This window comes from Chrysemys picta, chromosome 20, assembly GCF_011386835.1.
Source record: "Chrysemys picta bellii isolate R12L10 chromosome 20, ASM1138683v2, whole genome shotgun sequence".
NCBI lineage: Eukaryota > Metazoa > Chordata > Testudines > Emydidae > Chrysemys > Chrysemys picta.
The window spans coordinates 15,988,881-16,015,818 of NC_088810.1; the positions used below are offsets into that span (position 1 = coordinate 15,988,881).

The following is a 26,938-nucleotide window of genomic DNA, read 5'->3' on the forward strand; positions in this document are numbered from 1 at the left end:
CCGATCCACCTGGCCCGCCAGCCCCTATCTACCCAGCCCTCCCTGCCCTGAGCTGCCTGGCCCTGAGCCACCCAGCCCTGATCCATCCATCCCTCCCTCCCCACTCCCAATTTGCCCACCCCCACTTGCCCCCTAGTCCCGATCCCCCATGTGCCCTAGAGGAGGGCGAGAAGGAAAACGACACCCCATCCCTTCCCAGAGCAGACACTTGCCTGTGATCACAACAGCTTGGCCCCTCCGGGCCCCCAGCGGGGGGTGCTGTATGCTGGGGGCGGCGAGCAGCTCTGGGGCAGGGTTGGAATGGCTGAAGGGTCGTGTCCCCTCGTGTGGGGGCAGCGCTGCCCTGGGCACGAGGAGGGGGGAGCCGGCCTGGCAAAGGAGGGAGAAGTGGGGCCGGGGGAGCCAGTCTCTGCCAGGAATTGCCCCCTGTGATGAACGTGGGATTTTTGTTCTGTTTATGAGCACCATGTAGGCACCACTAGCGATCGCTACCTACTGGGTGGAAAGGTTAATTCTATCCGGTGTGGGACCCTGTCTGGGCTGGAATCGCCCTGTCAAAGGGAAGCCCCCGGAGCCCCAGGGACGGTCCGTTCAGACCCCAGGCAGGGGAAACAGAGGCAGCTGGGTACTGACCACAGCCTGCTTGGGCAGCCAGACACGGGGCAGGTGCAACCCGTGACCAGAGGGAGCTTCTGGCTGTACTGGGACCCGCTGGGCCAGGAGCTGCCCATTCCCGCTGTAATTCCTCACTGACGTGGCATCACTGACTACCCAGGGGAAGCCTTCAGGGAGACTCGGTGGGAAACGGGGTTTGCTGGCACCCTGTGGCCCTGGCTGGGAGCTGCTGAGGCTCGGGGTGTGTCCACACTGCACTGTAACCGGTGGCCTCTGGGCTCATGGCACTGGTGTTCCCAAGCCCGCGCTCCAGCATCCACACTTACAGCTGTGGGACCCGGGGCTCCCCACCATGCTGGCGTCTCCACACTGCAGCACACAGCCCTTCTGACTTGGGGCTGCGGCCACATGGGGCTTGGACCTGCGTCTCAGCGGGACTCGGGCTCTGACCCCCCACCCCACAGCAGTGTCCGTGGGCCCAAGTCCAGAGGGATTCCTGGCCCAATCAGCCTGATTCGTGTGTGGGCAGAAGGGGGAGGGGGTTAAGCTCAAACCTGAGTCTGAGCCCGGGTTTACAGCGCAGTGTAGACAGACCTTTAAGGGTTTACTTCCAGGAGACTGGCTTTAGGCAGCGCCTGGGAATTCTGGACACCCCCTGGTGGGCCTGGTAGCAGCCGCGCTGAGCAGGTCTCAGCCAGGAATTACTTATAGGGCAGCTGGGGAGAACCACGCCAGTCTGCGGGGGCCCCCTGCCTGGCACGCTCTTGGGATGTTGCTTCACCAGGACACGGCTGAGGGTTCGGCTGGTTTATTGGCACATTCAGATCACTGGCACATCAGGATCAAGGCCAGCATTGGGCACCACGCCTGGCCAAGGGGAGGGGGCTGGGACAGGGCAAAGGACGCCATGTTGGGTGGCGCTGGATTGGCCGGGGCCTGGTGGGTGTCACTGGAGGGCGGGGATTGGCCTGGGGCCTGGTGGGTTTCACTGGAGGGCGGGGATTGGCCTGGGGCCTAGCGGGGGCATTGGAGGCAGGGATTTGCTGGGGCCTGGTGGGTGTCACTGGAGGGTGGGGATTGGCCCAGAGCCAGGTGGGTATCACTGGAGGGCAGGGATTGGCCAGGGCCTGGCAGGTGGCACTGGAGGGTGGGGATTGGCCCAGAGCCAGGCGGGTGTCACTGGAGGTTGGGGATTGGCCCAGAGCCAGGCGGGTGGCACTGGAGGGCGGGAATTGGCCGGGACCAGGTGCATGTCACTGGAGGGCGGGAATTGGCCCAGAGCCAGGCGAGTGTCACTGGAAGTTGGGGATTGGCTGGGGCCTGGCAGTTGGCACTGGAGGGCGGGAATTGGTCGGGACCAGGTGCATGTCATTGGAGGGCGGGGATTGACCGGGACCAGGTGCATGTCACTGGAGGGCGGGAATGGGCCAGGACTAGGTGCGTGTCACTGGAGGGCGGGGATTGGCCGGGACCAGGTGCACGTGACTGGAGGGCGGGAATTGGCCGGAACCAGGTGCATGTCACTGGAGGGCGGGGATTGGCCGGGACCAGGTGCGTGTCACTGGAGGGCGGGAATTGGCCGGGACCAGGTGCATGTCACTGGAGGGCGGGAATGGGCCATGACTAGGTGCGTGTCACTGGAGGGCGGGGATTGGCCGGGACCAGGTGCACGTCACTGGAGGGCGGGGAGCCGTCAGAGCAAGGGCAGGGGGTGAGGTGGGGGAGCTGTCAGGACCAGGCCGTGCGTCCAGGCAGGTGTGGTGCCCGCTCAGCCGCTTGCCACATTGGAGCTCTCTGGGGACGGCCTCTTGGAGACAGCACAGATGTGGAAAATGCCTGGGGAAGAGAGCGAGAGGGTCAGGGCAGGGGACAGGGAGGGGTGGGTGACGAGGTAGAAGGGGCCAAACAGGGCAGGCAGGGATGGGGTGGGCAGGCGGGGATGTGGTAGGTGACATGATCCCCCAGGCTTCTCCCTCTGGAGCATGGCATCTCCCTGCTCCTTCCTTCCCTCACCCCACACACCCCCTGTTCCATGGGGCCCTGTCCCCTGCTCCTCCCTCCCCTCACCCCACACCTCCTGCCCCATGGGGATCTGTCCCCTGCTCCTCCCTCCCCTCACCCCACACACCCCTGCCCCATAGGGCCCTGTCCCCTGCTCCTCCCTCCGCTCACCCCACACCCCCTTGCCCCATGGGGATCTGTCCCCTGCTCCTGTCTCCCCTCACCCCATGCACCCCCTGTCCCTTCGCACCCTGCCCCCCTTCCTCCCTCCCCTCACCCCACATGGGGTGGATGGGGGATGGAGGGAGGGATGGATGGGGTCCTGAGCCTCTGCCCCATGGCACCCTGCCCCCCTTTCCTTCCTCCCCTCACCCCACACACCCCCTGTCCCATGGCAGCCTGCCCCCCCATGCTTCTTCCTTCCTGGATCCTTCCAGCAGTTTCCCCTCCCCACACCTGCCTCATTCTCCTCTGCACCTGTGAGCCCCCCTCCCCCCCTGCCCGTGGCTTGCCTGGGTTGCACCCCCCCCCCCCCGCACTTCACTCCACCCTGCCCCTTGCCCTGGGAGCTCGGCTAACAGCCTCACCCCTCCCCAGGCTTCCCAGCAGGCCTCACTGGTTTCTGATGGGTCGGGCCCTACCAAATTCATGGTCCATTTTGGTCAATTTCATGGTCATAAGATTTTAAAAATAATAATTTTCATAATTTCAGCTATTTAAATCTGAAACTTCACAGTGTTGAAATTGTCGGGGTCCTGATCCAAAAAGGACCTGTGGGGAGAGGACTGCAAGGTTATTGTAGGGGGGAGGTTGTGGTTCTGCTACCCTTACTTCAGAGCTGGGCAGCTGGAGAGCGGCGGCTGCTGGCCGGGAGCCCAGCTCTGAAGGCAGAGCCGCCACCAGCAGCAGCGCAGAAGTAAGGATGGCAATACCGTTACCTCCTTAAAATAATCTTGTGACTCCCCACCCCTGCAACTCCCTTTTGGTTCAGGACGCCCAGTTGGAGAAACGCTGGTGTCCCCCCGTGAAATCTGTACAGTACAGGGTAAGAGCACAGAAAAGACCAGATGTCACGGGGGGAGACCAGATTTTACAGTCCGTGACGCGTTTTTCGTGGCTGTGAATTTGGTACTGATGGACCAGACACCCCTGAAGTTCAGTTGAGTTCAGTGCTGCTCGGGGTCCTGGCAAGCACCCCGTGGCAGAGTCCCTGCTGGGCAGTGGGATGGAGGGAACAGTACGGCCGGGATCGCAGCTAGGGGGTGGGTGGGGAGCCCAAGGCTGGGGCTGGCCTGGGCAGTTGGGGCACCAGGATCCACAGTATGGAAAGGGGGCTGGGGTGCCGTGCTGGGCACCCAGGGGCCTGGACACAGAGAGGGGAGCAGCTGGGGAGCCCCCAGGAGCAGGTACCTGCCGAGAGGGTGAGGATGACAGCGATCCAGCCCAGGATGTAGGACCAGGAGAAGCGCCAGTTAGCGTAGCGCTTACCAAAGAAATTCACCGTCACGCCAGTGTACACCGACAGCCCCAGCAATGCCAGGAGACCTGCGGGGGCGAGCACAGGATGGGGGGGGCTGAGCTCAGACTCCATTCATCACACGCAGGCGCCAGCGACACAGGGCTGCCTTATAGAACACCTCACACCGATGCACTCGCCCGGCACGGCACGGCACCACAATACAGGGACCCGGCCCGGCTCGGCATCGCAATGCAGGGACCTGGCACAGCTCAGCACCACAATGCAGGGACCCGGCCTGGCTCGGCACCGCAATGGACCCGGCCCGGCTCGGCACCGCAATGCAGGGACCTGGCCCGGCTCGGCACTGCAATGCAGGGACCTGGCCCGGCTCGGCACTGCAATGCAGGGACCCGGCCCGGCTCGGCACTGCAATGCAGGGACCCGGCCCGGCTCGGCACCGCAATGCAGGGACCCAGCCCAGCGCGGTACCACAAGGCAGGGACCCGGCATGGCTCAGTACCACCTTGTGTCAGTTTTACTGAGCACGATTGGTTAGGGGGAGAAGTTTTCCTCCCTCCATCTCCCAGGGTCTGTGAATGGCCCCCTGCCCTGTCCTGTGCTGCTGGAAGGCCAGGCCAATCACTGACCTGATGGGACCCCCACTCCCTCCTCTCCCAGAGCCAGCCCCATACCTAAAGACTCGGCCAAACCCTTCCTAGCAGCGTGTTAGGAGCTGTACAGGAGAGAGCTCCTGCCCTTACCCCAGGTCTGTCCCCTCGCTGGGGCCATGGGGCTACTCTGAGCCATTCCCCCAGCCCTGCCCGCCCTGACCCAGCCCTGACACTGTCCCAGGCAGCTCCCCCAGGGGCAGCCATGACCCGTGCACTCACCCAACTTTGCCACCCTTGTCCCCACCACCCTCAGTTCCTCCAGCTGTGCCACCCGGCCCGTGTACCAGTGGCCACCATTGCCATCACCCCTGCCAGGGGGAGCCACGCCCCATCCCGCAGGGCCAGGGGGCTGCCAGGAACGGGCCAGCACAGAGCCGGCCAGGCAACTCTGGGGCTCCCTCTGCTGCACTCGACTGGGAGTGTTTTCCTGGCCTGAGTCCTGGCGCCTGCAGCAAACCCGGAGATGGGTCTTTCCTTCCAGCGCGGCTGCATCCTGCCCTCCCTCCAGCGTTAACCACAGAGGGATGCTCAGACCGGTCCTTCCGGCCCAGCCTCGGACCGAGGGCAGCGCCAGGTGCGCCAGAGAAAGGTGTCAGAGCCACACGCGGGGCAGCTGTGGCTAATCTACTCCCCTCCCCCATGCTGGAGATGCTTTGCCCCCAGCTGCCCCTGCGGCATCCCCAGGAGCCGGCTCAGCCCTGCCTTTTGCCAGCCCAGCAACGGGGACTTGCGCACTAGATCCATGCCAGGAGTTATTCGGGGCAGGCGAACCGCCCAGCTATAACCAGGCCCAGGCTAGCTTTGCGGGTGCTTCTCCTTCCCGGCCTGGCCGTCTTCCTGTCGGCTGCGGCAGGCTGAGCTGCCCCCAGTGACACCCTGGCCCCTTTCCAGAGCGGCGCCAGAATCCAGCCGGCGGGAGGAGTCGTTCAAGCTCCCCCTCCGGGGGGCGCTGCCAGTCCTGACGCTCGCCCGCCGGGCGCTGCCCCGTCCCCTAGCTGGTGTAGAGCCCGCTGGAGCTCTTCGCAGCCTGGACCAGCCTCCTTGGCTCTCTGCTGGTCGCGTGGCACAGAACGGGGTGGGCTGGGGTGGGGCAGACCTGACTCCCTCGTGGCCTGCAGGGCTGGGGAGCTCTCAGCTCAGGGTGGGGCCCAGCCAGGAAGGGCTTGGAGAAAACCCCCCATCACCAGATGCCCCCCGGCCTGGGGACACAGCCAGGAAATGCCAGCTGCGGCTTGGCCAGCTCCGAGCTCCTTTTCAGCCCTCAGCAGCCTCCATCTAGCCAGGTGAGGCTCAGAGGGGAGCGGGCAGGAGCCCCAGGCCACCCAGCGTGGTGCGGTTGTGCCCAGCCGCCTGCTGGCGGGGTCTGGCGGTTGGCGCTAGCCAGAGCGAACAGGAGAGCTCAGAGGGGTCTAGCCGGGAACCCTAAGGTCCCAGCCTGCCTGGCTCGGAGGATTTGGTCTGTTATTAAAGTGGGGACAGTGTGTGGCCGACGCGGGCAGTGCTGGGGTCCCAGTGCCACCCGCTACGGGCGCAGCTGGAGTTTCCTTTGCCAGCTGAGCCAGATCCCCAGGGAGCCCAAGCGGGTGACACCTAGTCCCTGCAGACGAGCGGTTCCACCCGCCGCGGTGAGACTCACAGCTCTCACATGCCAGCCTTGCATGCCGCCTGCTGAGTCCAGGCAGGTGGTGCCCGCTGGCCAGATGACAGGGGTGTGGCAGAGAGCGGGGGGGCAGTAGGGTAGGAGGAGCCATACCCTCTCCTTCCTATTGGCTACTTTTCTGGCTCTGCCCCTCCCTGCTGGCCCCTCACCAGGTGCTAAGCAGGGTCTGATGTTTCACCCCAGAGGTGGCTGCATACGGATGGCAGAGGGGACCCCTGGGCAATTTGTAACGGGATGCCCAGTTATCATCTCATAAGCATTTCTCCCTTGCCTGTTGCTCCCACCCTGTAGTGCCCACCCTGCCCTGTGGTGGCCGCCTCGCCCCATGGTGCCCACGTACCAGCGATCAGCAGGGTGATGCCAGCGGAGCGGGTCCGGGATGCCCTGGAGTTGCTGGAGAAGGCGGTGAGGCCCAGGATGATGCCCGCGAAGCAGGAGAGGATGGAGAGCAGCATGAATGCCCGGGTGGCGTCCCAGAAGGCTGCAGGGAGGGGACAGAGAGAGAGAGAGAGGAGCACTCGATGGGACCCAGAGATCGGCAAGGGGAGCCGGGAGCCGGATCTCGTCTGAGGGGCAGGGGAGGAACGGCCGGAGGAGCCGGCGAACGGCAGTGCCAGCACCTCCAGCGCTTAGCAGCGTCTGTCGCTGCGCAGAGGGTGTGTGCTGAGCAGGACCGACGCAGAAGAGAGAGACGCTGGGTCTGGGGGCCTGAGCTGCCCCTCCCCTCCCCGCGAGCCAATCCCCATGCAATCCCTTTCCCTGGGGTGAGCTGCTGCCCCCTATCTGCCCCTTACCTTCCCCCTCCAAGGCTGCACCCTAGAGCCACGTCTTTCTTTGCAGCTGGGTTGGGGGAGGCAGGTAGGGCTGTAATAATGAGATCATCAACCCCAGGGGAGTTGGTCACCTGGACTGCCCCCCCCAACCCCACCTTGTTTGGGGGCGGGGTCTCCCGGAGCCGAGGGGGCCAGCAGTTTGGGGGCAGCTTGTACGGACGCTAGGGCTGGCATTCAGGAGGGCTCAGACCCCCCAGACTGGGGCCAGACTTTCCAAGCAGCTCTCCCCTGCCCTGAGGCCCGACTGGCAGGCCAGCCCTGCATGCCGGTGCTAATCAATGAGAATCTGCCCCCGAATCCCCCTCGCCCACACCCCAGCATGGGCCCTGAGCTGAACCCCATGAAGCCAATGGGAGTTTTCCCTGAGCAAAGTCTCTGCGGGGAGCCAGGCGGGCACCTGAGGGCCCTGGGATTGTGAGGGCACGAAGACAGCGGGGGTGGGAAGAAGCAGCCCACAGACAATCAGGGCCCCGGATGAGGAGCGGAGGAACCGGACGAGTCAATGTAAAGCTTAGGAAGGAGCCAGCAGAAGGAGCAGAGCGGAGCCGGGATGGCCGGGTACCTGGCAGGATGTGAGTGGCTGCATTTTGCATGAGCTGCATCCTAGATACGACCCGGAGAGTCGCTCCTGAAAATAAAGAATCACAGTGATGCAGCCTCCAAGAGAGACAAGGCTTTCACGGGAACTAGGATGCAATGTGGGCCCAGCGCTGGCCCCCCGAGGGGCAGGGTAAGGGGCTGGGAGTGGAGGATCCCAGCGAGGACTCCCCAAGGTGAAGGGAAAGGGACGGTGAGTGGGGGATCCCAGTGAGAGCTCCCCAAGGGGTATGTGTGACAAAGTGGGAATTTTCTGTAATATTTTTATGACCCCTATGTGTGCCTCAGTTTCCCCATATGTTTCATTGTTACCTAGCTAGGTGGGAAAGGGCTGTTTGCTCTCAGGGCAGGCGAAGAGACATGGGTGTGAATGGCACCTGGCTGTCTGAGCCTCAACGGGTCATTAAAAGGGACTGGCCAAGGCCACGCCCTGTATTGCTGGAGAATCTCAGAAGACTGTGGAAAACCCAGTCACCGGGACATCCACACCCAGTCACTGGGACATCCACACCCATCCATGCCCCAGAGAGATGCATTTCCCTGCCCCACTGCAGGGAAGCTGAGCACAGACCCCCGCTCGAGAACAAAGGACTGGAGCAGTGTGAGGTGGGGGGATGAGAATTGGCTGCTGGAAGGAGTGGGGGGCTCTCTCCTGGGAACTGCCCAAGGGGGTCAGCTAGAGCCTGACCATGGGGCTCAATACAGCCTGGCTCTGAGCTGATCAGACTGGTCTGTGCTTTAACCGTCAGTTCTCTGGGCTGGCCTAAGGCCTTCCTGTGCTGGGTTCTGCGTGACCCATAAACTCGACTGCTTTGAGAGCGCTGGGTGAGTGTCACTGCAAATGGCACCTTGGTGAGGTGCGTTAATCCCTGCGGAATGGACACGTCTCTCCCAGGGGTCTGTCTCAGTTGGACTCGCTGAGCAGACTGCATGGTGTGAAGCGGGGGGCTGGAGCCCCAGAGGCGGGGAGGCTGCGGGCCTTACCCTGTGTAGAAAGAGTGAGGCCCCTCGGGGTCTGACCCACTGAAGGGCTTCCGCCTAGAGACAGTTCCAAAGCTGCAGGCGTAGCACCGATCCTGTGGAGCCGTGACAGCTGGTGGCAGAGGTGGGGTGCTGAATGCACCAGTAGTATATTTTGCAATAAGTGCCTTGCAGCAGTAAAACAAGGGTACTTAAAGGAAACAGCAAGAAAATGGTGTATAACCACCTCCCTAAGAAGGACATCGCAAACCTGTGCAGGGAAAGAGGGTAAAGTGCTAGGAAGCTCAACAAGGCGCAGCTGATTGCACGGCTACAGAAAGATAATTAGATCAAGAAGCAGGTTCCAGACCTAAGTAGAGTTCCAAGAGGGTCCAAGAGTGACCAAGGCAGCAGTAGGGGGTCCTCACGACCCAGTTCCCTGCCCAGCGCAGCTCCCCATCGACAGATTTGAAGCGGTGGAAGTGGGAGCTGACGGCAAAGGACCTAGCAAACCAGGAGAAGCTGGAGGACGAAGGACCTAGCAGAACCATGAGGGCGAAGGACCTAGCAGAACCATGAACTGGAGATGGAGAAGAGGAGGGGTAAGAGAACCCACTGTGGGATAAGTGGGGAAAGACACTGAGATTCTAATCCCGCAAGGAACCTAGATACCAAATTGTTGCCCCAGTTTAAGGGAGGGGGGTATAGACGACTACCTCACTGACTTTGAGAAGGCTTGTGATTTGAACCTGTTGGCCCTGTGAACCGGCTCTGCTGTCTCACCCCCTTACTCGGTCCCAATTCCAGAGAGGTGTACAGCCAGAGGGACGGCGTTGATACTGGGGACTACGAACAGTTCACAAAGGCTCTACTGCTTAGATTTGATTCGGCACCTGAGGCTTATAGGAAAAGGTTTTGGGGTGTGCAAAAGACCCAAGGTGTCACCCTATATGAAAGCCTGCAGGTGTCGCTACGCTGGAAGATTTGTGTAACCTGATTGGGTTGGAGCTACTCAGTGAGATCTGTCCCCATGAGCTGGAAATGTAGCTAGTGGACGGGAAGCCGAAGGATCTGTGTAGCGCAGGCCAGTTGACGGATGAGTTTTGGACAGTAGGCCCAAAGGGGATTGGCCTAAGTATGGGTCCTGGAGAAAGGAACCAGTGAAGGCAGAAGTGGGACTCAGGGAAACCCAGAGTGGGGGGAGCAGCCAAGGGACCTCAGTGGTGTAATGTTTGTAGGAAAACAGGGTATAAGTGGGCAGAATGCCCAAGGCTTGACGAAATAGGGGCCAGACGGGACCCTCGGAGGGTTCACTTGGTGAACACCGAGGGGCTAACTCGTCCTCTGTCCAGCCAAGGCTGCCTGTAGCTCAGGCTCAGAGACTGAACCTTCGGAGGAAAGCAGTCACCCAGCCAGCCCCTTGAGGGCACAGGGGGCCTGGCAGACAGGCTCCCGCTCCTGGCACCGGTGCACATGTCCTGTTGTACGCTCCTGGGCTCAAACACATCTGAGCCCCTTTGGGAGTGGGAGGTGGTAGTCAGTGGGGAGACGTTTGTGGGGTGGAGAGATTCTGGGACAGAGAGAACCTTGGTCAAACCATGTGGGGTCAAAGGCCGTTGGATGCTGCGCCACCTGGGTTAAGGTTCCCATTGGGGGCCATTTGCCCCACCTATGGCTCAGAGCCCTGTGCAGACACAGGAAGGATCCTGGGTTAAGACCAAATGCTCAAGGGGTCACTCCCAACTCCAACCTAGGGGTCAGGACACCCCAGGCGGCAGCCCAGATGGCCGACACCTGGAGGAATGAGGGTTCCCTGCCCTTCTCACTCCCTGGCAGAGGAGGGGGTGCAGGACCCCAGCACAGTTTCAAACCCTAAGAGCCTGGGGTGGCAAAAGGACACGGGGCTGCCTGAAAACCCCTCATGTGCCCCTTGCTAGTGACATCTACCAGCCCAGCCCTAAGGGAGGGCGTGAAACTGCTCTGAGCTACGTATTGGAAACTGGGTGTTTGCCTGAGTAGCAGAGGGGCTGCGAGAACCTGGGCAGCACCAGGTAGGACAGCGACCATGGGGCGGGGAACATTTGTGGGGTATCAGGGAGGCTGAGCCACACCCTCCCCCTTGAGAACAAAGGACTGGAGCGGTGTGAGGTGGGGGGTCAGAGCTGGCTGCTGGAAGGAGTCAGGGCTCCCACCTGGGAACTGCCCAAGGGGGTCAGACAGAGACAGACAGAGCCTGACCATGGGGGTCACTACATCTCCGCTGGGCTCTGGGCTGACCAGACTGGTCTGTGCTTAACCCTCTGGGGACCTTCCTGTGCTGGGTTCCAGCTGACCCAGAAACCCGACAGCTTTGACAGCGCTGGGTGAGTGTCACTGCAAGTGCTGGGCGAGGTGCGTTAATCACGTCTCTCTCAGGGGCCGTCTCAGCTGGACTCGCTGAGCAGAGCTCACGGGGTGAAGCAGGAGGGCTGGAGCCCCAGAGGTTCAGTCTCAGCGGGGTGAGGCTGCTTGGCTTACCTGGAGGAAGAGCCTCGGGGGTCTGGCCCACTGAAGGGTTCCTCCTAGAGACTGTTCCAAAACTGGGGGAGTAGCACCGACCCTGTGGATCCCTGACAGCTGGGAAGGGGGCTGAGAATGGGGGACCCCAGCGAGGGCTCCCCAAAGGGCAGGGAGTTGGGGGTCACAGTGAGGGTTTCCCGAGGGGCAGAGAGTTGGGGGTTCCCAGCGAGGGCTCCCCAAAGGGCAGGGAATTGGGGGTCCCAGCGAGGGCTCCCCAAAGGGCAGGGAGTTGGGGATCCAAGCGAGGGCTCCCTGAGGGGCAGGGAGTTGGGGGTCCCAGCGATGGTTTCCCGAGGGGCAGGGAATTGGGGGTCCCAGCGAGGGCTCCCCAAAGGGCAGGGAGTTGGGGATCCAAGCGAGGGCTCCCTGAGGGGCAGGGAGTTGGGGGTCCCAGCGAGGATTTCCCGAGGGGCAGGGAGTTGGGGATCCAAGCGACAGCTCCCCGAGGGGCAGGGAGTTGGGGATCCAAGCGAGGGCTCCCTGAGGGGCAGGGAGCTGGGGATCCAAGCGACGGCTCCCCGAGGGGCAGGGAGTTGGGGATCCCAGCAAGGGCTCCCCAAAGGGCAGGGAGTTGGGGGTCCCAGCGAGGGCTCCCCAAAGGGCAGGGAGTTGGGGGTCCCAGCGAGGATTTCCCGAGGGGCAGGGTATAAGGCTACGTACAAGGATCCCCAAGGCAGCAAGCGAAACACATTGAGAAGCAGCAGCAGCTTCCACCCCACTGCTCCATCCTAGGGGTTCTCGGGCCTCGCAGACCCGGGGGATTCCTTGCTGCTGGTCGCTCCCAGTTACCCCCGTCCCGCTTTGATCTGGATTCAGACTCAGCCAGATTCTCTATTGGGTTACACCCGTGTAACCCCAGGGGCGCCAGCAGTGTCGCTCCGCTCTCCCGCTGGTGGCGCTCCTGTGACGGAGCCTGCGGCCAGGCCAAGCCCCAGAAGATTTCCATGAGATGCGGATTGGCCTCCCCTGCCTTGGGTGCCAGCTGCCACCCCGGGTCCTCCCACAGAATCAGTGTCGGGCCCTCCATGCTCCTCGCGCCCTCAAACCCCCCAGGCAGCGCCCTGAGCCGGCAGCCGTAGCAGACTCAGGTCCTTGGCAGATCAGCCCCTAAAGTGGGAAATGCTCCCTGGTCCTGAGCTCTCTCTGCCCAGGGTCAGTGGCAGCCCCAGCCGGGGAGACCAAGAGCCGGGAAGGGAGGCACGGGGCTTTTTTGTCTTGCCCCCGTCCCCACCTCCCAAGGACAGGCCAGGTTTCAATGTCCCACTCCAGAACGTCCCGCTACCCCGGTACAGGCCAGCTCGGTAGCTGGCCAGTGCTGCAAAGCCACAGGGCTTTTTATAGGCCCGATGGAAACTATCCGCCTCCCTTCGGACTGGCTGTGCCCGAGAGGGGAACTGAGGTATGTCTGCGACCGGCCCAGAGCCCACCCCCATGGCCGGTTCTGATCCGGGCCGGCGCTGGGGAAGCTCAGACTCCGAGCCCAGGCTGGAGTTGGCGAGATCAGGAGAGGCCAGATCTGGGCTTTCAGTTCAGCCCGTTCCAGGGCTACGGGTGGAGCCCTGCTGCCCAGGACTCCGGGGCTGCCGCAGGGGCCGGCATCAAGCCCCACTTTGTCCTCTCCATATTATGGGGCCAGGTCCTAGTGTCAATCAAAGCAGCCACAGCGGGATGTGTGTCAGCTGCACTGCACACGCCTGGCATCCGGGTGAGGGCTGGGACCCCCCCACTCCGAGCTCCAGGGAACCTCCACCCATCCGTGGCTGGTGGCCGGGGCAGGCTGCAGCCACAAGAGGGCAGCTGAGCTCACACAAACCAGCAGCCAGGATGCCAGGCAGGGGCTCTGCCGGGAACCTAGGGGAAGATTCTCTGCTGCGCCACTGGGCACAACAATCAGGCCATCTCATCGCAGCGTCTCTCCCTGGGACTGGGCCAGACGGGGCACCCCTGACCGAGCCGGCAGAAGCCACGCTGAACCAGACCCGGTCAGGCGCCCCTACTTGTACATCTACAAGCCACAGCCCGTTCGGTCCCATCCAGGCCATTTCCCGGGGCCCAGAGCCGGACTGTTTGTCCCTGCAGCCATCACCCTCCTGGTCCCTGTCCCCGCTGGGGGGCAGCCCTGCACGCTGCTCACCAATGCTGACGGTGTGGGGGTGGCACTTGCCGCTCACGCAGAACCTCCAGAGCCCCTGGTTGCTCAAGTTCTCCGAGTAGCGATACTGCATCCAGAAGTCGGTCGCCGTGGCAACGATGAGAAGGACCAGGCCTGAGACCGCACACAATAGCCCGCCTCCCATCAAGGTGTACATGGCTAGCAGCTCGCGGGTCCTGCGGGTTGGAGGGGGGCGGGTCTTTCTCCTGCACCAGGACAAGAGGAGACGGGGCCTCCTAGGAGAAAGCCCAGCAGAGAGTTACCACTGGCTGGGCTGTGTGGCAGACATGTCTATTGCCCTTCACATCACGCAGACCTGGGGAACTCCCTGCTGCAGGAGTTGCAGAGCCAAGGGCTGTGGCTGGATTTCAAAGAGGGCAGGAGAATTCTCTGCAGGTATCTGAGGTGAGATGGGAGTGAGTCAGCTCATGCTTCAGGGCGGGAGCATCATGCAAGGGTCAGGAGGGAATCAACACGTGCAACATTGTGTCTGCGGCCAGGGAGTCAGAGTGGGGAGGTCCAGGCCCATCAGACACTGGCCGCTGCTGATTGCAGGAGAGTGAGCCCGAACGGGGTGATTGCCTGGCACAGCGTGGGAAGAGGTGGGCTACGAGATGGCTCAAGCCCCTGTTCCAGAGCCAGGGGACTGGATACCGGGCTAGATGGACCATGGTTCTGATCCCGTCCCGCAAACCCTCTGAGACAGTGCTTGGAAGTAACGAGCTCACTGGGTCTCAGCCCATTCTCGAGCTTCATGCATGACACAGCCAGGCTGGCTGCTCCCCCAGTGCCAGGGACGGTGCAGCTCCAGGCATGGACCACGCGTGCTCCCCTTCCTCTGGCTTCACCCTAGCAGGGTGGGGGCCCCATGCCCGGCTCAGCAGCCCTGGGCATGTGCTTGTGCTGTCGCTGGGTGGGGCAGGTGGCCCCCGTGACTCCCAGCTGGGGGTTGCCAACTTGCCACGCATGGGAGAGCCGGAGGCAGAATTGAGGGACAGGCCTAAAAGCCACCCGGGTCAGCAGATGCTCCTGGCTCAGGGGGGAAGGGTACGGAGGGAATCTCCTGCGTCAGGCAAACGGGGCCCTTTTGTTCCCAACAATGAGCTGAGCTTGTGATGTTTTCACAGCGAGAAGGGACCCAGCTGAGTCAGAGCTGGTGTCAAAAGGGCGCCTGGACGCGTGCTCCTGCCAGAGCTGCTGGAAGCCGGCTGGGCTGGGACGGGCCCCTGGGGGGAGGGGAATTCAGACCCAGACCGAATCGGCAGAACTGATGGTCCGACCGGGCTGGGACTGAGCGGCGTGGGCAGGGCGGCATGGGGGAACGTGTGCGGTGCAGGCCCAGCCTCGCCCTGGCCCAGGCCAGAGCCCTCAGCTCTCCATGTGCGGCAGAGGAGCCAACTTTGACCAGAACTCCTGCCTGGGAGATGCCCCAGCTCTGGGTGGATCAGATCCATCCCTCTCCCCAGACTGCCTGGGGCGTGTCCTGCGAGCCTGGCAGGGAGAGCTGGAGAATGCCCAGAGCGGGGGGCATGGGGCGGCGGGCAGCTGTCGCTATGGCCCATGTTGTTGCTTAGCGACAGAAACCCAGGAGACACTCCGGGCGCTACCAAACGAGATGCCAAGCACGCTGATGCCAAGTTTCCTCCAGGGTAGATTGGCAGAGGCCCTGGAGGTTTTTTGCCTTCCTCCGCAGCATGGGGCAGGGATCGCTAGCAGGAGGGTTCTCTGCCAATTGAAGTCACTAAAACACAGGATTTGGGGACTTCAACAGCAGAGTCAAGGGAAGGGTAGGGACGGTTTTGTGGCCTGCAGCATGCAGGGGGTCAGACCAGATGATCATAATGGTCCCTTCTGACCTTAAAGTCTATGAGTCTATGGGTCTAAGTGTGCCAGCGCCGTGCCCAGCACAGGACAATGGCTGGAAGCAGGGTGCCAGGAGGTCAGTGCTGAGTCAGACTAGCTGGGCTGGACCATGTGGGCTGTGGGTGCTGAATCGGTGGCCAAATCTCAAACCAACCGGTCCCTGGAACCTTTGCCCCAAACCCCAGCCCTGCCCCAAGGCCCGGTCTGGTCTGGGTTGGCGTTGTTGCTCGGCTGGCAGCAGATGCCAGGTTACTGCCCTGGGGGACACAGGCCATCCCCCATCTCCTTCTCCCCCCTCTCCCTGGGGTATCGGGGTTGGGCTGTGGGGCAGAACAGGTGGGTTGATGTCACGGGTCGGCGGGTCTCCCCACTGCTTCCCAAGGTTCATGAGGAGCTGCCCTGGGAACTGTAGTGGGAGGCCAAGGACAGGACAGCCCTGGGGTCTGTTACGCCTGCATCTCCTTGGGGGGAGGGAGGTGCCAATGGCTCCCCAGAGAAGAGAAGAGGCAGGAGCTACAGCAGCAGGAACGCCCCTTCCCCAGAGCTGGGAGGTGGCAGGGGCAGCAGCCCCAGGGGACCACCCCTGGACCTGAGGGGGGACAGGGGCAGCAGCCATGGGGACCACCCCTGGACCTGAGGGGGGACAGGGGCAGCAGTCACAGGGGGCCACCCCTGGACCTGAGGGGGACAGGGGCAGCAGCCACAGGGGGCCACCCCTGGACCTGAGGGGGGCAGGGGCAGCAGCCCCAGGGGACCACCCCTGGACCTGAGGGGGGACAGGGGCAGCAGTCACAGGGGGCCACCCCTGGACCTGAGGGGGCAGGGATTTGAAGCCTGTGTCTGAGACAGAGGAAACAGCTTCCTGACTCCCCTGAGCAGAGTGGAGGGAGCAGCCAGTGGCCCAGAGGTGGCTCTTCCTCACCTCGCAGCACCGTCCAGCCGCCCGCCTCCAGGGCTGCTTATAACCCCCTGCCCGGAGCCCTGCCCAGCGCACTCCCAGAGCATGGGTGGACTGGAGACCCCCCCGTGCCACAACGCATGGGGGCAACTGCCCACCCACCTCAATGGTGCCCCTGATTACACCTCCAGCTGCAGTGTAGACGTGGCCCCTCGCTCCAGCAATGGAACTGGGTGGCTAATTCCCAATGTGGTTCCTGGCAGTGGGACCAGAGAATAGATAGATAGATAGATAGATAGATAGATAGATAGATAGATAGATAGATAGAGGGGGTGTATGGAGATAGATAGATAGATAGATAGATAGATAGATAGGGTGTATGGAGATAGATAGATAGATAGATAGATAGATAGATAGATAGATAGATAGAGGGGGTGTGTGGGGACAGACAGGCAGCCAGATCAATTGATGGGGGACAGTGGGGAGAACTCAGGGCTAGAGAAGGACTAAAGTAATTTACCTTCAGTGCTGGCCTGCGGGAGAGGCCATGGCTAATGAGGGCTGACAAGTCACACAGTGGATCAATTCCTGCTTTTGCTGCGGCTGTATGTTGTGTGCCTGGGGATCCGCCGGAGGCAGCGAGAGCGCGGGGTGCTGGGGGGGGACGGGGCTTTTATAGAGTCGCCCCCACATGCTCCTCTTTGATCCATTGTCCGGGGGATGACAAAAGACCCACAATAGAGTGGAAGCATCTCGCAGCCGCTGGCTCGGGCCTCCGGCAGCTCCAGCCCCGCCGTTCTGCTGATGCAGGGGGCCGCTGGCCCTGGGCACGGGGGCAGGGAGGAGGCCACGTTCTTTTGGGAGGGGGCTAAGCATAGCAGTTCCTGCACCCCCCAGCCCGCTGGGGAGCAGCTCCTCTCTTGTGGAGGAAGACTCCAGTGGGGGGTGGGGACATTGAGTGATGGTGGAGGGGGGGTTGTTTTTTAAATAAAGGAATGAAAATAAAAAATAGGGGAGGGAAGAAATAAGCCAAGGAGGGTGACTGTCCAGCAGCGTTGGGGGGAGGGAGGATCAAGGTTTGACAAATGTTCTGCAAGATTTCGATGAATCCTGTGTGCCTCAGTTTCCCCTATATTTTGCATGGCTACCCAGTGGGGGAAAAGGCAGGCTAAGGATCAGATGGGCCGGGGAGGGAGCAGGGGCTGGCCTGGCTGTCTGAGCTTGAATGGATCATTAACAAGGACTGGCCCAGGCTGACCCCCCTATCCATGGGAAATCCCTGACTCCAGCCCTCAGGACAATGACGCCCAGTGAGCAGAGCCCCGGAGGGAGCTGGATTTCCCGCTTCGCAGCAGGGAAGCTGAGTACAGAGCCCGGCTGGAGAACCAAGGACTGGGAGGTGTGAGAAGCCGGGACACAGAGGAACTGGGGCAGAAAAGCCCAGAGAACTGGGGCACGAGATCAAGGCAAAGGGGCAGGGCATAGAGGCAGCTGCAGGAGCTGACCTGTCACTTGGACCCCCGGCACAGCCTGGTGGGCAGGGGTGGGGGGGCTTGTGCCCAACGCTGCCTCTGGAACTGGGTGTCAGCTGGGCCTGCTGAAGGATGGACCGAGGTGCCAGCTCCCTAAAGCTGCCGCCCCACGGCCAACTTCTGCCCCCCCCCCCCCCCGTGCCCTGGGGTGCCGCTCACCCTGGAGGGACCCTGTGCACCTGCCCAGACTGGGTCCCTCTCTGTCCCTGCGGCTACAGCTGGGGGTGGGCTGGGACCTCTGTGCAGCGGGGCGGGGTTGGGGAACCGGGCTGGGAGCCGCAGGGGGAATGGGGCTCCAGGCATGGCCCCTGCGGCTCCCTCTGACTCCAGCATCTCCCCACTGGGGAGCTACTGCTCCCCAGAACACCCCCCTCCCTGCTCCCTCCAGCTGCCTTTGTCACCCTCCTCTTGTCCCCTCTCTGGCCCCAGGATGGCTACAGGAGCCAAGGCGAGGGGATAGACCCCACTACCCCTACTTCAGGTCCCACCCCCCTTCCTCCTGTCCACACCTCGGCAGAGGAGCCAGTTTTGGGGGTGCAGTGGGGTGATGGATGGGGGAGGTGCTCAGAGGGGCCAGTTTTGGGGGTGCAGTGGGGTGATGGATGGGGGAGGTGCTCAGAGAGGCCAGTTTTGGGGGTGCAGTGGGGTGATGGATGAGGGAGGTGCTCAGAGAGGCCAGTTTTGGACGTGCAGTGGGGTGATGGATGGGGGAGGTGCTCAGAGAGGCCAGTTTTGGGGGTGCAGTGGGGTGATGGATGGGGGAGGTGCTCAGAGGGGCCAGTTTTGGACGTGCAGTGCGGTGATGGATGGGGGAGGTGCTCAGAGAGGCCAGTTTTGGGGGTGCAGTGGGGTGATGGATGGGGAAGGTGCTCAGAGAGGCCAGTTTTGGGGGTGCAGTGGGGTGATAGATGGGAGAGGTGCTCAGAGGAGCCAGTGTTGGGGTGCAGTGGGGTGATGGATGAGGGAGGTGCTCAGAGAGGCCAGTTTTGGACGTGCAGTGCGGTGATGGATGGGGGAGGTGCTCAGAGGAGCCAGTGTTGGGGTGCAGCGGGGTGATGGATGAGGGAGGTGCTCAGAGAGGCCAGTTTTGGACGTGCAGTGGGGTGATGGATGGGAGAGGTGCTCAGAGGAGCCAGTGTTGGGGTGCAGTGGGGTGATGGATGAGGGAGGTGCTCAGAGAGGCCAGTTTTGGATGTGCAGTGCGGTGATGGATGGGGGAGGTGCTCAGAGAGGCCAGTTTTGGGGGTGCAGTGGGGTGATGGATGGGGGAGGTGCTCAGAGAGGCCAGTGTTGGGGTGCAGTGGGGTGATGGATGGGGGAGGTGCCCCAAGGGGCTGGTGTTGGGGGGCAAGGAGGAGGAGGTGCCAGAAGGGCCAGCATTAGGGGTGGGGAGATCGGGATCAATAGCAAAGACACCACAGACCTCACCCGAGGAATCACTCCCCACACCAGCGGTCTCTGTTTTGGCGCATATAACGAACCCTTTGGGGGTGTTCCCAGTCTGAACAATAAAGAGGCAGAGGCAATCTAGGCCAGATTATGCTTTATCTCGATCAGCTGGCGGTGAAGTAGAAATCAATTAAGCGGGGAATAATCACAAGTAAATCAGAGTTATTTGTTTTCGCAGAAGCTCCTGCTTCGGCCTACATCGTGAACACTGTCACCTAGTACCGTAATCAACCGCATATGCACTACTATTAGTTTAGCTAAACTCACTGTATAGGTAACAATTTACATTTATGAAATAACAGAATTTTGAATTAGACAACACCGGGCACTAGAATATCAACCGCACAGAGTTATCAGCCGGCGTGCGTGCACGCTCTCTCAGGAAGCTGTCCCAGCCCTGTGCAGACCTTGACAGCAGGAGCCAGCAAGAATGACCACTGGCACGGTTCGGTGACAAAGGCACTCGGCCAGGTGTATTGCTCTCAAGGCACCATCCTAGTGCCCTGGCTCTGTAGTTACAGGTACACTAACACATGAGTGCCCAGTCAGCAGCAGGAGGCTCTGCTGTCCCCTAGGCCACACGAAGGGTTAAGGCGAGGTACCCTGACATTTATACATGGAGACAAACAATTTATGTACCATCTCACATGCTTCATGACATCTGCTTGTTACCTCCCCTGGTATCGTGTCTAGAACAAAACATCCCTATCCATCACTTCTGTCAATTCCTCTAGGCCACAATGTTCCGGGGCTATTCTTCTGGAGGGTGTTCACCCATATACCCAGTATCTGTTGCTTCGCAGGAGTGCCTGTGTTTTAACCACACTAGCAGTACTTTTGCCGAGGTCATGTACCAGACAGTGAACTTGTCAGCATCTGCTGTAATATATGGCCTGACTTTGCTGACTATGGTTCAGGCCTGAGGTCTTACACCGGCTCTCTCTCCCTCTCCTACTACCCATATACTACCCAGTTTTCAGCCGCTGTACGCCCCCAGTTTGGAGGACAAAGTTTTAGGATGTTGGGTTATATCTTGAGCAATCCTCTGGTTTGAGTTCCAGCTTAAATAAAGACAGATATTCCTTCATGCAATGGGCTGGTTTTGTGATGGAATAATTATCTCTGTGCTGCTTTCTGGCTTCTCCCTTTGCTCTCTGCCAGTTTCTCTTTTCCCGTCACTTCACCTTGGGTACCTTACAATGTTGTCCGGACGTTTTGTTTTACAATCTTTCCCAGTCTCTCACTTTCACCACAGCTCACTTCCTCCTTATTTCTGAAGTCTGTTTCTCTTTAATTACAGTTGATCTTTCATTACAGCTTTTCCCCTTTACATTTCTTTCTTGCTTTCCTTTTCTCCCAGTTTGCTAGCAATGTTTTTTTCTAATAGTTTCTTAGTTTACTTGGAGACGCTTCAGTTATTTCTCGTCTTGTTTAACTTTCCTGTTCTTCCTTCAGTGTTTCCTCTTTCCGCCTTGTACCACTGGCTCGCCTCTTTCCAGGGACTGTCCCTTTTGCGGCTATGCCTCCCGTTCCTGCTGTCTCTGTCCCACCTGCACTGGATTTTCTCCCTCTCCGTTCTGTTCCTGGCGCTCCTTGGCCCCCTATCTGCTGGCTCCCCACTTATCTCACCCCTTCCTTTCTGGGGCCGGTTGCTGTCTCCTCCCTCCCTGCTGGCCTCTCTCTCTCTGCCAGGGCCTGTTACTGTTAGGCCTGCAAGTAGCCACACTTGGTGGGAGGGAGCTGCCACCTGCTCCCCCCACACACTGTTTTTTTCCCCTTACCCCCTACAAAAAAGACCCATCCAGGCTCAAACTGCCCCCCGCTTCAATTGCCTGGAACCCTTGCAGGTCTCCAGACCTGCCCCCAGAGCACCTGTTTCGAGCTCCCCTTTTCGTTTTCAAAGAAACCCCCCATTCTAGACCCCATGAGGCTGCTTCCAAGTGGCCACCTCACACTCCTCCCAGTGCTGTCGGGACCCCGCAGCCTCCAGCACAGTTCAGTTGCAGGGAGGCTGCCAGAGGGCAGGGAAGGGTGTTGTGAGGAGCAGGTGCATAGGAGGCACCGTGTGGGGTGAAGGGGGCTCTTGGGGCAGGGAAGGAGCATGTGTGGGAAGAGACATGGGGAGGGCTCGGAATCTGTAGCCCACAAAAGCTTATGCTCAAATAAATGTGTTAGTCTCTAAGGTGCCACAAGTACTCCTGTTGTTTTTGCGGATACAGACTAACACGGCTGCTACTCTGAAACCTGTCATAAGGGGAGAGGAGACTCTAGGGGGGTGGGGAAGGAGGCCAAGGGAGCTGGGGGGAGATTGTGGGCAATGGGGTAATTGGGGGGGCAGAAAACTGAGAGCAAGGGGAAGAATCTGGGGAGCACAGGGGGCAAGGCAGAGGGGGAGTCGGGGCAGGAGATGGAGAGGAGCAAGGAAAGTGACAGGGGAGGGAACGGAATCCTTCTGCCAGCTGCTGTCGGCAGTAACGAGGGCCAGGTGCGATAGCGAAGAGTTCGTCTTCACATTACAAACCCAACTGAGCCCAGGTTTCACTCCCTCCTCCCGCCCCCCGGCCCGGGGCGCCCTTTCCAGGTGACACTTCCCCACTCCGAGCACTGAGGCAGTGTACACACACAGAGCCCTTTTACTGCGGGGGGAGGGAGCAGAGCCCTGAGCTGGGAAAACCCAGCAACCGTGGCTCAAACACAGGCAAATTTTAATTCAATTCTCCACCCCAGGCTTTTTGCCTCAGTTTCCCATTTTGCAGTGTGAAAACCCAATGGACGGATGAACCTTTACCCCCTTCCCCTTCCCTCCCAGCCCCGGCGCACGTTTGTCCCAGCGTAGTGAAGTCGCAGGGTCCAGGCATGGGGTCCAGTGCATAAACCTCCAACCCCTGGGTGGGAGGGTGAGTGCTGGCTCCCGACGCCTGGCAGCCTGTCTGCTGGCTTGCCACTGCCGCATTGGTGGCTTATCTCTGCAGCTGCTCATCCAGCCAGTCACACGGCCAGGCTAGATCCCAGCTCGCAGACTGCTGGGCAGGAAGGACCTGGCTGTGCTGTGCTGTGTCTCACCACAACACTGGCTCCACGCCAGGAATGACACTGCTTGGTAAAGGCAATGGGAACATTTACCCTTTAATGCGCTTTCTTCGAATCCACATGAACAGCGATTGGTCTGAATTCTACCAACACAAACGCATGCACATACATTCACATGTGTGTGCACACATCCACACACATGTACACATATCCACATATGCACACATCCACACACAGAACCACACACACCCATGTAACAACACATGCATACACACACACACAAACACACATCTACACACCTGCACACATACAATCACATACATACACACAAAGCTACACCCACCCACACAATAACACACGTATACACATGCATATACACTCACACACATACATACGCACACACATCCACATCCACACGTGTGCACTGATGCAAACACACACAAGTGCACACATCCACATATGCACACACATCCACACACAAAACTACACACATCCACGTAACAACACATGCACACACACAAACACACACACATCCACATCCACACACATGTGCACACATGCAATCACACACATAAACACACACACAGAACTACACACACCCACATAACAACACATGCATACATATGCATATACACTCACACACATACATATGCACACACATACACATATGTACATATATACATGCTGTGATAAATGAAGGGGGGAGGGTAGCTCCCTTTTATGAACACCCAGCCAGCCAGTAGCTATAAAATCCCTCTCAGTAGCTGTTCTCTAATTGCGCTACCTGTAAAGGGTTAAAAAGTCTCACTGCTATGCATAGGTAAAAGGAAGTGAGTGGGCACCTGTCCAAAAGAGCCAATGGGAAGGCTAGAACTTTTTAAAATTGAAACAAAGACTCCCCTTTTGTCTGTCTGTGGTTGTTCTCCCAGAGACAGGAGACAGGGCAGAGCTATGCTGGAAGACACTTGGGTCAGGTATGAAAAGGTCACCACTAGAAACTACTCATTTAAAACCCCAAATATGTAAGTAGATCAGGAAATGTCTAGGAAGACGCGAATAGGTTTATTCCTTTTATTTCTTTATGGCTTGTGGATTCCCCTGTGCTAACCCCAGGTGCTTTTGTTTTGCTTGTAACCTTTAAACTGGACCTCAAGAAAGCTATTCTTGATGCTTAATCCTTGTAGTTTTTTTTTAAATCTAGCAATAGCCTGAGTTCCCAGATGTATTTTTCTTTTTTATATTATTAAAATTTACCTTTTTTAAGACCAGAATTGAATTTTTTGTGTCTAAGAGGCTTGTGCACATGTTGTTTAAATTAGCAGGTGGCAACAGGTGATTTCCTTTGTTTTTCTTTCTCAGCTCTTGTCTGGGGGGGGGGGGGTGAAAGGGCTTGAGGGTACCCATAGAAAGGAATTCTCAAGTGCCCCTTCCTGGGCTCTCAAAGGGGTTCTGCACTTGGGTGGTGGCTGTCATTGAGTGTGGGGGGACACAAGGCCCTGCACCCCCGGCTTCCTGCGATTCACCATGACTCTCAGCCAGCCAGTAAAGCAGAAGGTTTATTTAGACGACAGGAACACAGTCCAAGACAGGTCTTGCAGGCACAGACAACAGGATCCCCCCCAGTTAGGTCCATCTTGGGGTCCCAGGGCACCACAGCCCCCTTGGGAGGTCAGAGCCCTGTCTGCCTCCCAGCCATTCCACCAGCCAGCTCCTGAAACTCTCCCCTCAGCGACCCCTCCCCCAGCCTTTGTTCAGTTTCCCGGGCAAAGGTGTCACCTGGCCTCTAACCCCTTCCTGGGTTCTCATGTTACATGCTCAGGTATCCTCCCTCAAGGCCAGTCTCCCATCCCCCAATGCAGACCATCCTATCCACACTCCCCTCTCAGCATTCAAAGACCACATTAAGAACAGTCCCAGTTCGTCACAGTGGCAGCATTTACCAATCCAATGTCAGTGAAAAGCTGTAACCTCGAGAGCTCATCTAGTCCAGTCTCTTGAACTCATGGCAGGACTAAGTATTACCTAGACTATCCCTGACAGGTGTTTGTCGAACCTGCTCTTAAAAATCTCCAGTGCTGGAGATTCCACCACCTCCCTAGCAGGGCCGGCTCCAGCATTTCTGCCGCCCCAAGCAAAGAAAAAAAAAAAAGCCGCGATCGGCGGTGGCAGTTCGGCGGCAGGTCTTTTGCTCCTAGAGGGAGTGAGGGACCTGCCGCCCCCGAATTGCCGCACATGCCGCCCCTCTCCCTTGGCCGCCCCAAGCACCTACTTGTTAAGCTGGTGCCTGGAGCCGGCCCTGCTCCCTAGGCAATTTATTCCAGTGCTTAACCACCCTGACAGGAAGTTTTTCCTAATGTCCAACTTAAACCTCCCTTGCTGCAATTTAAGCCCATTGCTTCTTGTCCTATCCTCAGAGGTTAAGAAAAACAATTTTTCTCCCTCCTCCTTGTAACAGCCTTTTACATACTTGAAAACTGCGATCATGTCTCTTCTCAGTCTTCTCTTTCCAAACTAAACAAACCCAATTTTTTCAATCTTCCCTCATAGGTCATGTTGTCTAGACCTTTCATCATTGTTGTGTGGTGTTTAGATGCTGCATGTGATTATTAGAACTGGGAGCACTGGCTGTTGGGAGTCTGAAAGGACAGGAAACAGGAAGGAGGGGGGAGGAGTTGAGACTGGGGGGAGGGATAGCTCAGTGGTTTGAGCATTGGCCTGCTAAATACAGGGTTGTGAGCTCAGTCCTTGAGGGAGCCACTTAGGGATCTGGGGCAAAAACAGTACTTGGTCCTGCTAGTGAAGGCAGGGGGCTGGACTCAATGACCTTGCAAGGTCCCTTCCAGTTCTAGGAGATAGGATATCTCCATTAATTAAAAAAAAATTATTAAAAAAAGAGTTACAGAGTGTGCAGCCAAAACTTGGTAAAGAGATTTCCCCTGTAAATAAAGTTCTGTTGAAGTTTGTTAATACCTTGCCTGGTGGATACAACATGTTGTCGCCTTCTCTGGACTCTCTCCAATTTGTCCACATCCTTCCAGAACTGGACACAATTCTCCAGTTGAGGCCTGAGTAGAGCAGAAGAATTACTTCTCGTGTCTTGCTTACAACACTCCTGCTAATACATCCCAGAATGGTGTTCACTTTTTTTGCAACATGCACTCACGTGCACATACACCAATGCGCATACACACACACATACACCAGGCGGGACATAGAGTTCGTTGGGAAATTCATTTATTCCCCCCACACACACACACACAAAAATGTCTATGAAATCAAGACATTTTTTCACTTTTGTCAAAACAATTTTTTTTTCAATTTTTGTCAACCCCCCCAAAATTCCAATTGTCAAAAAAATGTTCGTTTTTAGGGTTTTTATTATCAAAACCCCAAAGTTTTTGACAAAAATGGAAATCTGGGGGTGACATGTCCATTTTGTAAACACATAGGAACTTTCAGCCTGCCTGGGCACCACACCATGGTGAGTGCCTCTGCCCACCCATGGAGCGCACATGGCAGGGGGTGGGGTGGAGCTGGCATGTGTCCCCGTCACCCTGACACTGTTGCCAAGAGGCTGAACCATTCCTGGTTTGGCCGGTTGTTTCATGAGGTTTCCTGCTCCGATTGTCTCAGTTTGTCAGTTTGTCAGGTGTCTTTCTCAACTACAGAGTGCAGGGGGTGACGCTCCGCTCACAGCACGTGGCTACTTACTCCCTGGGTGTTATGGCAGTGGGACCAAGTCAATCATTTCAACCCTGCTCTCCATCCCCTTGCAGGACCGAGCAGACAGACTGGCTGGTCCCTTTAGATCCCAGGATATAGGAGACAGCCAGCAGAATGAGTGGGTTCTTGAGATCCCTCTGGGAGATAGAGCAGAAGGCAGGAGCGAGTTTCCCCCATTACATCTCCCCCTCAGTATCAGAGTGGGGGGCAGAGGAGACCTAGTGAACCCTTTTAGATCCCTCCATCTCACCCCCCCGGCACGGAGCAGAGAGGAAGCGGACGGTCCCCTGTTTTACGATCCACAGCACAGAAAGCAGTGGAATTTGCAGGTTAGTGTTCCCATGGCAAGGACAACAGCTCCCAAGAGCAGCAAAGAGACAACCCATCCTGCTTCATCATGCAATGTCCCACTGTCCCGAGAATGTCTCTGGGGGCAGCTGGAACATCCCAGGTTTTTCCCCTTGCCCATCAGAACACCTGGTAACTACAGACGAGCCACTGCCTTGGCACAAACCCCCGTCCCTGGCACACTCTCATCACGCAGCCAGCACATTTCCAAACTCCGGAAGGTCGTTAGCGGGTGAGCTGGATGGAGGGTGTCAAGGCTGATTCCCCACTCTGGCACTTCGAGTGCAGAAGGTGGGGGCCCGGAAGGCCTCTAAAAATTCATACTGGCCACTCCAGGCTTGTATTAAACTCCCAAAGTTACATCTTCTCTCTGACCTTGGATGGGTAGATGCTGCCACCACCCAAGTGCAGAACCCCTTTGAGAGACCAGGAAGAGGCACTTGGGAATTCCTTCCTGTGGGGTACCCTCAAGCCCTTTCATACACACCCCTCTGGGGAAGAGCTGAGAAGGGGGCGGGGAGAAATCAGCTGTTGCCACCAGCTAATTAAACAACATGTGCACAAACCTCTTAGGACACAAAAATCCAA

General features: G+C 58.9%; 1 protein-coding gene across 1 annotated transcript; it reads right to left on the reverse strand.

Moving 5' to 3' along the window:
- Positions 1-1,418: 1,418 nt before the first annotated feature.
- LOC101941391 (lens fiber membrane intrinsic protein-like) lies at positions 1,419-13,739 on the reverse strand. The gene is made up of 4 exons (XM_065573885.1): positions 13,490-13,739; positions 6,747-6,887; positions 4,027-4,161; positions 1,419-2,451 (listed from the first exon to the last, which is right to left on the reverse strand). Exons 1-4 carry the CDS (start codon positions 13,662-13,664, stop codon positions 2,384-2,386), a joined length of 519 nt encoding a protein of 172 aa, XP_065429957.1. The 5' UTR covers positions 13,665-13,739; the 3' UTR covers positions 1,419-2,383.
- Between the last annotated feature and the right edge of the window lie 13,199 nt (positions 13,740-26,938).